At 43.4% G+C, this 14,135-nt stretch overlaps 1 protein-coding gene across 13 annotated transcripts in view; it reads left to right on the top strand.

Moving 5' to 3' along the window:
* The window catches only part of Slc8a1 (solute carrier family 8 member A1), a 350,274-nt gene that overhangs the window by 295,857 nt on the left and 40,282 nt on the right, over window positions 1-14,135 (top strand). For all 13 annotated transcript variants that reach the window (XM_029531202.1, XM_021218592.2, XM_021218588.2 and 10 more), the window contains one exon: window positions 1,823-1,922. In XM_029531202.1, the coding sequence (XP_029387062.1) occupies window positions 1,823-1,922 (100 nt within the window). The remainder of the gene's footprint in view (window positions 1-1,822; window positions 1,923-14,135) is intronic.

The raw sequence follows: 14,135 nt of genomic DNA, 5'->3' as shown, positions 1-14,135 counted from the left end.
CAGAGGCAGGTGGATTTCTGAGTTCGAGGCCAGCCTGGTCTACAGAGTGAGTTCCAGGACAGCCAGGGCTATACAGAGAAACCCTGTCTCGAAAAATGAAAAAACAAAAAATCAAAGATATGTCTGAGTTTTTCCACATCAATAAAGATGAAGTGAAGTTTCTCCTAACAGTTTGATCATGAGCACATATTTCATGACAAATCTGTGTTCAGATGCTGAGTGATGACACAGGAGTGCTAATCTCTTGGATGGTGGGGTTCTCTGCCCTGGCTGCAGTACAGTGCGTTCTCTCCCTTGTGGGGAGTTTCCACTATGTGTAAGAAAAGCTGAGGTCATTTCTTCTTACATTCCACACAGCACTCTGAACTGGCATTCGTTGATGCTTAGCGTACTGGATGAGATGTGGCTGAGTTAAGAGAGAAAAGATAGATGCCTGACGTGGGCTTCAATTTATTGTGCCCAAGAGCAGGGACTGTTTGTCATCAGGGCACCAGCAGTTCTGGATATGAAACAAGCTGAGAGGTCACTGCCCTTAGGACATACAAGCCACCAAGAATCATGTTGCAGATATAGAACGTGCTAGCTGGAGATGACTCCTTTCATGTGTGTTTTCCTCTCCGTGTCTCAAGTCAGTTCCAATGACTCATTTTGAATGAACGCGCATATTATTATAAATTGGCTCTGGCTTCACATCCAACCCCCCCCACACACACACACACCATTCTCTTATTTCCTGCTTAGTCAAAAAAAACGTTATCTCTCTCAAATCAGAGTTTTGTATCCTGCCTTGAACATGTACAAATCTTTACCTAAGGCAAATAATATGTGTTTTCTGCCTCTGCAATTAGTGGAAATTCGAGGACGCTCTGACAGTAAGTGTGGGTGTTTGGTAGAATAGTTGGTGCAGTAGTTTCTCCGAGAAGAATAGCCTTGGTGTCCTAGAAATGCCCCTTCTCCCTGTAGTTGCCATGATTTGTGGTAGCGCTTTGACCTGTATGGCTTATTTAGTTTTCTCGTGACCGCTTGGCAAGTCCTGCCTGCTGTTTTATTAACCAAATTTAGAAAGTTGGAGAGCCCTAATTCCACAAAACTAATTGCCTAATAAGTTCTAAAGTAAAATAAGGGCATGTACCTCTGTGCTATTAAAGTATGAAAATGCGATGCAGGGTTATAAGCAGTGTGCCCTAAGCCAGAAATGTTGACTTTTGCTTGTCTAGTATGCTCCTGATGTAACAGCAGTAGTAAGAATAGAATGGCCTGATAATATTAGCAAGCTGAAAAACATAGTGGTCCCTCGGCACCACCACCTTAACACTACCCCCCCCACACCCCATCCAAAAATCATCTATTTACTAATGATCATACAGCAAACCTTGAAACCGGGCTACCTGGCTATATGCCACTGACAAAAAGTTCAGCCAGACATCTTCAGGTTCAGATCCGTTACTTCTAGATATTCACAGTGTTGAACAGGGCCAGTAATGATTCGTTTGCAGACAGCAAGGGCAGACAAGCCAGAGAGAATCAAGTTCACAGGGCAGTTGAGGAGCACGGGTGGGCCTTTCACGAAGCGGCTAGGGAAACATTGTAGCTGCTCTTGGTTGGCCATTAGGGCAGCAAAGGCTGCCTGAAGTGTCTATTTCAGGATGTTTCTAAGGACAACTGTTTACATAGTCATAACAATATTTGACGTGGGTACTTTTCTATTGAGCCTGACATCTGCTAGCCCTTATAGAATCCTGGGACTTTGAAACAAGGTTTTAGATTTCCTGAGGCCGTCACAACCCTAGAAGTTAGACTCTTATCTTTTTGCCCCTTTCAGAGCACTGTGGACAAACTCATTAAGAAGACGAACCTGGCCCTTGTGGTGGGGACCAACAGCTGGAGAGAGCAGTTTATTGAAGCCATCACTGTCAGCGCTGGTGAGTGCCTTGTTCTGTATCCTGGGAGGTGGCATGGCCAGTCTCAGGCTAAGTTTGCTTGGTCTGCCACCAGCAAAGCATCAATGTGGCAAAATTAAGAAAAATCAGCATATTTGTTGTCTAAGCAAACGGTCTAGAAGTGTCCATTTATCCTTCTCTGGGAGGGAGGTGGGTAGACAAGGTGAATTTAAACCCATTTGTATCTTAATTCACTGTTTAATCTTGGGGTCTTGTCTGGATCACTGAGGGCAACACACATTGGCTAAGTAGAGGTCAAAAAGGAGCTAAGCATGGGAAGAAAAGCAAGGCACTGTTATGTCTTCACCAGCACTATGCATCGTTGTACCTGCCCTTCCACGGCATCGGACATCTTAAGCATCCACATCGACTCCAAGGGGCACACCACAGCGCACTGTGACTTTCTTCCTGCACAAGGAAAGTGCAAGGTTTTCTCTAAGAATATCCTACAAAATAGTCCTGAGGACATGAAATAAAGAATAGAGAAAGGACGCACTCCCTGTGCTATCAAGCCTTGTCCGATCTCGGTGTGTGTGTTGTAGGGACAGAGTGAGTCACAGACACTGGAAGGAAGCAACACTGTCATACATTTTTGTCTTCTTAGGTCAGATCTTTTACTACTCTTACACTGGTCTTTCTTCCAAATTCCCACAGGCACATCTCACTACAGCCCGTCAACAAAGCTAGGGTTTTCTGAGCAGTGAGCGATTCCCAAGCTGTCAAATATGGTAACAGCATCACTAGCAGTCAGACCATAGCTTGTGCTGCAGCCTCCTCCTCCTTCCAATCTGCCGCAGAACACTTGGACGGATCTCCCAAGCGCTCTGGGGACAGGGAGTGGTTGAAATAGAAAAAGCGTAGCTGTTTATTATTAGTGCTGGATACCACCACGCTGTGGTTTCTTGCAGTCAAGTATGCAATGGGAACTTATGAACATTAAACAGCCAATACTTGCTTAGGAAGGTGGATTTAAAATTTGAGTGTCAGCTTTTACATAAAGAGAGGGAAATAGCCCTGGTGGCTTATGTTTTTCTATACATCTAAGATTAGCATCTGAGACAGGAGCGTACTTCCCTTTGCACAGAAGAACTGAGCTGATAAGAACACTTATGAAACTCATGTAAGAAGTATGAGAAAATTGTTGTGGTGCTTTGTCCCATTCAGAATGCAACATGAAAGACAATACAGCACTGTAGTGAGACATGTCCAACAGATTCCAGGTCTTCTTTGGTTGCTTAAGGATGGATAAGCACTTGTTGTAAAGGCTGTGACTGCTTATTATTCCTTTATCTGTCTGTGTCCACCATTGCTCTTGTAGAGGAGAATAGAATGGCCCCTGCACGAATTCTAGTATAGACACCTAATTTTCTAGTATAAGAGAGAGCAAGTAAGTCACACAGTTCCCGCGTGAGTGATGGTAAGCTTTAGACAGAGAATGCTGAGACAGCAGATTTGCTGTCGTAGCAACAGAGCCGTTTCACATTGGTCCTCCTCACATATTTTAGTCACTGTCTGAAACTGCTCAGAGTTAATGACATGGCTCAGTGTTTAACAGTGAAAAAAAGATTACGCTACCAACAAGGCCAAAGTCATGTGTTTGATGCTCTGGCATACAGAGAAACAAGATGTTGATGATTCCCTCAGTCAGTGAGCTAGACCTGGGATTGAAGACACTGAAGAAATCATTTCAGATCCCTGGGTGGTATTTTCAGTTGTTGCCTATACTATAGCGATACAATAACCTGGTAGTTACAGAGAAACAGCTTGGCTCTGGAAGATAGTCTGATTCTATATGAGACTGAGTGTGAGAGAGTGCAAGTATGGGAGTGCCTGTGTGTGTTTGTGGAGATGTGGACACATACATGTGCACAATTGAAGGTGTCTTTCTTAATAGCCCTCCACCTTATTTTTGGAAACAGGGTCTCTCACTGAGCCTGAAGCTCACTGAATCATCCAGACTATCTGCTTAGCAAACACGGGCTTGCTTCTGTGCACACACCAACATACCCAGACTTTTATGTGGATACTGTGTAATGAACCCAGATAATCACACTTGCCTGCTCAGCATTTTATACCTGATCCATCTTCCCAGCCTTTATCTAGAGCTGTGATCTGCTGAAAAGGACTCTGTGTACTATTTACTGTCCTTAAGAGACAAAGAAGTTTCAGTGTAACAAAAATTGCCCCTTTCCTGCTTCCTGGACAGGCTAACCCTGTCACTTCTCCTGATACTATGCTGGTATCATTTCATAACCAGTCTTGACTCCATCCTTCTTTGTCATACTAAAGACTGCACACAGGGTCTTACATATTCTGGGTAAGCTCTCTACCAGTGAGTTCTATCCATTGCCTTATTTGTTTCAATTTTGAAGTAGTGTCTCAATAACTTGTCCACCCTAGCCTTGAATGCACTCTGTAATCTAAAGCTTCGAGTCCTTCCAAGTATATTGCAGATGTCAGACAGTTCACCCAGCTCCAAATCTTTTGAAAAACAGTTAATTAATAATGCATAAAGCCTCTCAAGTATTAATGGTCTGTATGTGTATGTGTGCTTATGTGTATTTTGTGTGTGTGTACATGCGCACGCATGCGCGTGCGTGTGTGTGTGTGTGTGTGTGTGTGTGTGTGTATGTATGTATGTATTTCTAAATGACTGCTTAGAGAAAGACAATGCTTAGAAACTTGCCATTTCCTGGGTTAATTGACCTTACTTACAATTTTTAGATCCAGAATATCTGAAAAATAAACACACAGTTTATAGGCAGTAAATTACATTAAATTACATGAAAGACAGTTTTCAAAGTGCAATGTTTCAGATTATGACTGAGTTTAAGTGCCTAAGGAATGTTAATATTCTCAGGTTGTTAAACAGACAATAAAATTTGTAAAGCAGAATTTATTGAAGGCAGACTTTCAGTGGATTTTTTAAGATTTCATGGCTAGATAGTTGAGAATCAGAAAGATTTTCCTTATTAAAAATATTAAATTGTCTTTGAAGGGTTCTGCTGAGACCATTTCTCCCAAGCAATTTTCTGTGCAAAATTGAATCTATGTGTCTTACTAAACAAAAGTAATAATTTTGTAAATGAGGATTTGGCTTCTCTCTCTCTCTTTTTTTATTAACTCTATCAAAACTCGATTTAAAGTAACTAGCCAGTAATGCTCTTCCCCACTTAGCCCGCGAGCTGCACCGCTCAGTACCTGGGCTTCCTGTGTCAATGTTTCTGCTCACCAAGTTTTGCCGGTTGAGTATTTGAAGAGCTGAAGGATTTAAGAGACTTCAGAGATTAGGAAGGGATTAGAAAGTCACGTTCCAGTAATTCTCCTCCTGTGGCTTCCTGGGTTGAACGAAGTCAGTTGTGTGTGGCAGTTAAACAGCTGTCAAAATATTTCAAGGCCAGCCCAGTGCCACCAGGAGCCTTTAAGGTATGTCCATGCATGCAGTACTCAGCGGAGCTAGCACTTGCTACCCATCCAACTTGAGTTTCCCCGCACTCCTTCCCCCTTTCTTGTGTCTCCACCAGAGCAGCAGGGGGGGTGGGGGGTGGGGGGTGAACCTTAAGAACCAAATGTCAATCAAATGTAGGGGAAGTAGCAAAAAACATTATACAGGGCAATCCTAAGCCGGGTGAAGGCCATCAGGAAGAGCATGCTATTTACACAGCCTTCAGGTTGTCCTTGTCTTCTTGGCCTCTCATTAAAGAAGGGGGAGGTGGCAGTGAGGCCAGCATAGCAAAAAGATGGCGTTTGTGACTGCACTGGGTGACGTGGCAGATCGTGAGACACACCCCATGTCAGTTCCCTCATATGCTGCCGCACTCCAACCAGCAGAGACAGGGGGAAAAAAATGACAGGAACGCCAAGGAAGGTTTCTCCAACAACTTTCTCTCCGGATCATCCTGTTTTTGTTTTTCATCAGTCCTCTGCCTCTTATCCCTCCCCCCTCTCCTGGATCCAATGAGCGTTCAGCACGCTCTGAACACGCGTGCATGCAGGCAGGGCACGCGGTGATAGGCCAGTGACTCATCAGGCGGGCAGCACAGGATCTTACAAGTGCGCAGGCTCAGGTTCTTGGTAAACAGGGATCACGGGGCTTGGCCACACCCTCTTCCCACAGTATGTTAAATGGGAAGAAGTAGTTTATGACCTCACCACAGTATTGCTTAAAACAATGCACATTTCCACGGACCAGCTATAAATTTGGGTGCCAAAACTGCTTATGTGGGAAGTGACCAATATATGTTGAAGATTCTGAAATAAAAGATAGCAAAAATTGTCCATGTGTAGGTAGTTCAACCTAATGCTACAATGCTAGGTGGCTGGAAACATATTGGTTGGACTTTTGGTTTCATGAAAGTACTGAACATGACATTTTATATATAAGAATACTGAAGTTCAGAAAAAAATGTAGTTCATTTAAGAAGTGAACTGGGAAGGAGAGTGTTGAAGTTCAAGTCAGCTAGGCAGTTATCTCCGTTGTAAAGTGTGAACTCATTGGCAGTGCCTGAGGCCTGAGTGCACTTATATATGCACACAGAGCACATAAAAATATACATACACATATACACAGAAACACACAGAACATGTGTATAGATCTGGATATGGAGACCATAAGTACGTACCCTTAAACAGACATGAATAAACAAAAACCTGCATACCAGTACTCACAAAGATATACGTCCATGCACTGACTCACAGACAGTCACAGACACACAGACATACAGGCACACACTGACACAGACATGCAAGCACACACCACACCAACTCAGAGTTGCATAACATCTGGAATCCAGTAATGCAGTGGCATTGGAACCACAGCTTGCACCATAAGGTATTTTTCACAATACTTGTTGTCTCTTCACAAGCTAGTTCACAGCTCTCTGAGGAGGGTGCTCATCAATTACCAAAGGAATAAAAAAAAAATTGCTTTCCTACTCACAACTCACATCCATAGGTATCTGCTGCCTGGTAATTTCTGAAACATAGCCTTTGTTTCACCCAATAACTTAAAAACAACCAAAAGTAAAGAGTTTTCTGAAATCCTTTTTGATATGATTGTTGTAGATCTTCATAGCACCTACTGGCATTTTCTCAATGAAAAGAAAGACACACACACACACATACAGGGACAGACAGACAGACATAGAGACAGAGAGATAGAGAGTAACAGAGAGACAGAAAGAGGTAATGAATAGAAAGTGAGGACGAGAGAAAGGAGAGGGAGGGAAAGGGAGGCAGAGAGGGAGAGAGAGGGAGGGAAAGGAGACAGAGAGAGGGGGGAAGGAAGGAAGGAAGGGGAGAGAGGGAGGGAAAGAGGGAGGGAGGGAGGGAGGGAGGGAGGGAAGGAGAGAGAGGAGAGAACAAAAAGAGAACAAAAAGAGAACAAAAAGAGAACAAAAAGATCTTTTTTTAAAAAAAACTATGTGAGTACACTGTAGCTGTACAGATGGCTGTGAGCCTTCATATCGTTGTTGGGAATTGAATTTTAGAACTTCTATTCGGTCTGGTTGGCCCCGCTTGTTCAGTCCCTGCTCTCTCTGGGCCAAAGATTTATTTATTATTAAACATAAGCACACCGTAGTTGACTTCAGACACACCAAAAGAGGGTGTCAGATCTCACTACGGGTGGTTGTGAGCCACCATGTGGTTGCTGGAATTTGAACCCAGGACTTTCAGAAGGGCATTCAGTGCTCTTACCTACTGAGCCATCTCTCCAGCCCGCCCCTCACAAAAAAAAGACCTTCTTGCTATCTTGTTTAACCTCTTGACATATTGTTGAACAAGCATATAGTTATTCTGACTTTGAGTCTCATCAGTAGAGGAATAGCAAGGCAAGACAACGTCATCCCACATGAGACCTGGGAACTCATCCAGTGGTCATCCCATTCCTACAGTGTCCCTGGTGGCCTTGTGATTTGTGTCCTATCTGATTTCAGGTAGTGGGAAACCACACCCTGCCTACTTGCCTGGCTTGCCCAGATTACATGTTCAGAAGAGCAGCAGCTTGTACTCCATGCCTGTCCTCACAGTAGGAGAAGGATGGGGGATAAATCCTGGGTTAGCCTCAGAAGAAAACAACTGAGATGATAAAGATGTGAAGGGATGTGCTCTTCACCCCATTCCCTAACATTCCCTGGCATTCTCTGAAGTCGGGAGATGTTTCATTATATAAGAGAAAGCAATCAACATGAAGCCGATTTGGCTCAAGTTGCTGCTGTGACCGCCCTGGATACAGGTCACAATGGATGGTTCGCATCACGAAATAGACAACTGCATCCAGAGACTGGCATAGAGGCCTGCTGCTGTTTTCAGTACTTAGCTATGCTGATGAATTAGGAGAGCTCTCAGTGAACATGAGGTATTTAATTTCTAAAGCTACCAACTCAGTGGTTCCCCCAGACAGTAATTGACTTAAATAATTGTCTGCCTGGAGACTAGTACACTCCAAAAGTCCTAAATAATAAAAGTGAAACCTCAAATGAGTTCCAAGGGATTTCCAGGCAGTTTGGTCTAAGCAGAGCTCTTTCCAGCATCCCCTGTTATCCAAAAGCACCACGAGGAGGTTCTCATTCCACCTGCCGGTGCTGGGTCACCTTCAGATCCTACCAATGTAGTTCCAAAGTTTCTTGCTTGTGCAGGCTTGACATAGCATCCGTGGGACAATCTGACAGCTAGGACAGGGCAGGCATCATTTTCATTTATTTCTCATACACTAAAGATCCTTATATGAAGGTTCACATCAAAGAAACCAGTTTCATGGGATAGGGTGGGTATATCTGTATGTCTTGAATGAAGTCTACCAAAGGCTTACTCTACTTAAAGAGCATTCTCACCTACATGACTGTCCACTTCTAATTCAAGGGCTTTACACACATTGCCCCTACTCGTCGCAGCCACTCTCTGAGCAGTATAACTGTGGCTCAGAGGGGTTCTTAGCTTTTTAACGACACACACTGGAAAGGGGCAGCTGCCTGATGAAACCTCGTCTTTGCAAGTTTGTACCCCGTGAGCACTGAGCTTGGCCCCATGTGCCTCTGTCAGTCATGTCTTAACTGGTTGCAGGTCAGATCTCTATGTATATTCTTCATGCCTAGATTACCCACGGGCTTGACCAGCCTTCTGTCAGTAGAATAGCAATGATTTTGCAAGGCACAGTGGATGGCCCTGCTGCCATCCAATTTAGCTCACATCCCTTCTCTCAGTGTGTAGATGAAACACATTCCTTGTGTTAGGAAGGGCATCTAAAGCATCTAGTTTTTAAATGTTATGCATGAAATCCTTAGCTGCTGTAACCACTTGAGGTAAAATAATCAAAGAACCCCCAAACCTCATTGTGTTGTTTTGGTTAAGTCCTTTCTTTGGCCCTCCTGGCCTGCAAATGGAAGAGGCTAGAACATAGTTTTATGAGTTGTCTTGGAGACACTGAAGGAAGGACATTAAAATGCTGAAGGAACCCCCTAAATAGTCCTTCATCTTGCAGAGTCAACTTGCATAGTTCTGTTATTTGAAACTGGGGGTCTAAGTTTAATGGAGAAGGAATATTGGCCTTGGAGTATGTGTAAAGATAAATTATGGACTTGTTTTTAATCAAAGGTCACCATAGACATCAGGTGTACTGTTCAAACTAAGCATGTTATAGTATCCTTTCTAAGAGAGGATGGATAGATAGATAGATAGATAGATAGATGATAGATAGATGATAGATAGATAGATAGATAGAGATAGATGATAGATAGATAGATAGATAGATAGATAGATAGATAGATAGATAGATGATAGATAGATGATAGATAGATAGATAGATAGATAGATCAAGATAGAGTTATTCTTACACACATGCTGTGCTTCAAAAACACTTTGAGATATCTGTAATCCTTTACTTTTACAAACTCCATATGGCAGACAGAGGTATGCACTTGTAAATGTGGGTGCACAATTTGAATATACATATAATTCGCATTTAAAATGGCATTGCCTGTCCATGTTGACGGTGGAATATTCTTGCCATTGAGCTGATCGTTATGAGCCTGCCCAAGGAAGAGGAAAAGTTAAAGGAGTGAGAAAATTCGACCAAAAGCGATGTCCAGAACCTCTTTGTAGGAGACAAGTCTAGGTCATATCAGTAGGAAAGGCCTAGGATATTGACCAACTTAAAACTGTCAGTGGTGGGGAGGGGCGGAGAATGGAATATGGAGTGTAAAAAACGTGAATTACAAATAAAATTAAATTAAAAAAAAAAAAAAAGGTCAGTGGTAGTAGGCAAAACCCCAGTAACCTCCCCTTAGCATTTCTGAACGAGGCAGGCGGGCCAGGCACAGCGGTGCAAGTATAGAAGACAGGGGGCAGAACAATTATTTTCTGCCCCCTGGATACGTGTTAGCTGATGTTTTTTCCTCAGGAAAGAATATTAGCTTATTGGGCTGTTTTTTCTCTTAAATTGCCTATTATAAAAATCTTGAGGAAAACACTGTACAGAAGTACTTAGAATGAGTCAGCGCTCTCCTTCCCAAGCCTGAAGTCAGGGCTCTAGTGCAGCTTTTGTCTGGAGAGGAGGCAGCGGAGGCCTGCCAGCAGCACTCCATCTCTGGATCCAGCAGCTCCTTTGTTGGCGTTGACTGCTGCGATCTGAAGACAGATTTACCTGCTGCTTAACCACATTAGTGCTCCAGACACGGGGCCATGTTCCATTCCCAGGTGGGAGCCTTTGTCTGCTGTGGGGGAAATATCTCAGTGTCATCCTGAGAACTGGGAAACAGAATAAACACAATGCCCCTGAACATGTACACTTGCACACTTCACACACACACACACACACACACACACACACACACACACACATCCTTTAAGCAGCAACAGTCCATCCACAATATCCTACCACACTAATTCTTGCTGACCTTGCTATCCCTAATCCTGGAATGAAAAGCCACTCGCTTGAATCAACTTTGACAAGCATACTCCCCACCTAGCATGTATTTCCTTCCTTGTCATTGTTTGGAAATTTCTGACTGAATGGCGTATCTTTTTTCCTTATTATCGCATTTTAGGTCCAAAGCCTGGCAAAACACTGGACAGGAATCTATTAATCTAGGCCAGTTTTCCACTTTTTAAATAAAGACCGTGACCAGTAAGGGAAAGAGTTTCCGGTAAGGCAGCCCAGCACAGAGGCAGCTTTAGAACTCAGAGCTTTTGCTGCCACCACACAGCAGTGTTCTCCCTTTCCTGCTGGAGCTGTAGAATGCTGCCTTCATCGATCCAACAGACATTCTAACTGCCCCTTAGCAACCTATGGAATTCTCGGGGATGGGATACCTCAAGACTAGATAGCAAAAGCCAGAACTTTCCTGAGTCCAGAGTGCTAGCAGCATGGGGGCAGGGTAAAAAGGCCTTTGCCTAGGCGAATAGTTTTTCCCTTTTCACACTGTTTCATAACAGTCCTGTGCCACACTACCAGGCAACACTTATCAACATGGGGACAGATGTTGGATTCTTCCCCAAGCCAAGGATTCAGATTCTGAAGCCACCAGTCCCCTTTCCACCATGCATGGCTTGGGCCTCCGAGAGTTCCAAGCCTGTAAGCCACTTCAGGCTCCTGGTGCTCACTATGCACAGGCACATCTATTGCCTTGGTATGAAGTGCTTCTCTTCTATGCATGGCTATATCTGAGGATACTTCATTTTAGGGGTTTCTCAACTATCTAGCCCTCCACCTCTCATACACACACACACACACACACACACACACACACACACACACCATTTTTCAAAATCTCATCACAAAAGAAAAACAAAAAAAAAAAAAAAAACCTAGTTGTGTCTATCTGTACCAATTTATCCAAAGAAGGAACTAGGGCACAAAGGGCCCCTTTGGTGACCCATGTAAATCACAGGCAGGTTTTTGTTTTCAGTGGTGGGCCCCAGGTATGGAGATCTCACTGAAAATCACAACAGAGAAGGAAGTAGGAGCAAGCAGATGAAGGATGCTCAACGTAATTGCAATCATTTTGTACTATGTAAACTGAGGCCATGATTAGAATCTTGGGTATACACTCACCCCACCACTTTGTCAGCAATAGACTCCAAGAATCAGAACAACCTATGCAGGTGGTCCTGAGGTCAGGGAAACTGTACTAGGCAAGTTGCTATCACCACTGAAGGGCGGGAGTCCTTCCTGCTTGATAGCCCAGAGCGAAAGGTGTTTGGATCAAAATAAAGGTGAATCCCAGTTTCCACAAAGCTGATATAAATGACTAACCTGAGACTCATAGGAAAGCTGAATTCTTAAGAATAATGTAGAACCAGCTGGTCTCAGAAAGAGTAATGAAACATTTGTTCATCACACAGAGGCTTAAAGATGGCAGATAATTCTCAATTATACCTTTCACAAAACAAGGCCAATGAGATTAGATTGTACCTCAACGAATGTTTGCTTTAGAAAGGACAGAGATTATTTTTCCCTATGGGTACAATGCATCCAGTTAATCATGGAATTGAAGCAGTAGGAAAATATTAGAGCTTATGAGCAAGCCACTTGAATCTTCAGAGCCTTAAAATTTTCATTAATATAACCTTATTAGGTCCCTGGGAACACAAAGAAGGATGTATATTCCTTTATCCAAGTGCATGAAAGTAAGTGTGCAGGGAGCGAGCTAGTGCCCACAGCGTGACTGCAGCAGCATCTTAAGTGATGGAGTGTCCTTGATGTCCCCTGCATGGGGAAGACTTGGGCACATAGCTACCCTTTATGTAAACTTTAACATTTTCCTGGAATATAACATCATTATGTCTGTTGAAAATAACAAGGCCATGGCTGTCCCAACAGCTCCTCCAAGGCCAGCCTCCCTCACCACAGGAGGATAATTTAGACACAGCCACTGATATTTACAAAGTACTAAAGGAACCCCCAGGTCAGTCTTAGAACCTGGTGTGCCCAACTACTATCCTCTATAACTAAATCATCAAAGCCAGAAGGAGGTGTGCATGTGTGTGTGTGTATGTGTGTGTGCGCTCGCGCTCGCGCGTGTGTGTTTGTGTGTGTGTGTGTGTGTGTGTGTGTGTGTGTGTGTGCACAGTGGGGAGGTTCTGAATGCAGAGGACTTGTATCTTAGGTTACTCAAGTCTGAAGGAAATATGTTTCTATTGTAGAAGCCTGAAAATCTTTCAATCCTGCAATTAAAGGATGATTAAAGAGCATTGAATTTCAAGAGTCTCCCTCTGCTATAATGCTGGGAGAAGAGGCAGGAGGCAAAAACATGCATGACAGATAATGTCAAACTGTAATTATGACCGTGTAGGAGAAATGGGACGGTATTACACTCAAATAGTCGATGTTCCCCCTTCTAACAGTTTCATTTTGTTAATAATCCAACTTACAGGGAGCTAGGAGTCCTTAGTGCATCCGTTTTTCATTTTGACAGTGACTACAGGGCTGAGAAATATTTCTGTCACATGAAATATTTCTTCAGCTGTGGTAACCTTCCTAACTAGAACTGGAAAAACTTAAGCAGGGAAACATTTTGCTCTTCATGGAAACCTTCTCCCGGAGGCTCATGTGTCTCAACCAAGTTTGAGAGTCACACATTAAAAGTGGGTTACCCTTGGGGTCCTTTTCTAATATTGTTACACATCACCTGGCCCTTGGCTCCCTAAGAATAAACACTGATCCTATAAAGAAGAATGACCCACATGCCACTTGTGGCCTGGAAATAGCTGGTAAGTGTATCTGGAGAAACTACATAGCCTCTTCTCCACCCAAGATTAGGCCAGCAGTCCCAGCTCTAAATGCTACAGCGATCTTCAACCCAAACTTGATGGACAATGAAATTGGGATTCAGTGCGTTCGCTGATAGAAATAGGATAAAAACTGGAGAGAGCTGGATCCCAAATGACCTAGGTATCACTCTGCATGGCAGTGTCCATAACCCACAGATACTAAGACTTGTATCTCCATGCTAATTCTGATCCAACTAGATAATCAGGAGCTGGGGGCAATCATGTGTAACACTAGACTCTGTCTCTCAGGCCTTTGGCTCCATGGCTCAGGCAGCAAGAAAAATGGCCCACAGCCAGGCTCTTACTGTCCCCAAGAAGCATTGTCCACTTCAAGGGGAAAGCTTTTTTTTTCACAATTCAAATATATATATAAAGGAGCTTCTGGAGGATGAGTTTATTTTTTATTTTTTAGTTCATTTGTAGTTA

This window comes from Mus pahari, chromosome 18 (assembly GCF_900095145.1).
Source record: "Mus pahari chromosome 18, PAHARI_EIJ_v1.1, whole genome shotgun sequence".
Lineage (NCBI taxonomy): Eukaryota > Metazoa > Chordata > Mammalia > Rodentia > Muridae > Mus > Mus pahari.
This window is presented reverse-complemented; position numbering and strand designations above follow the sequence as displayed.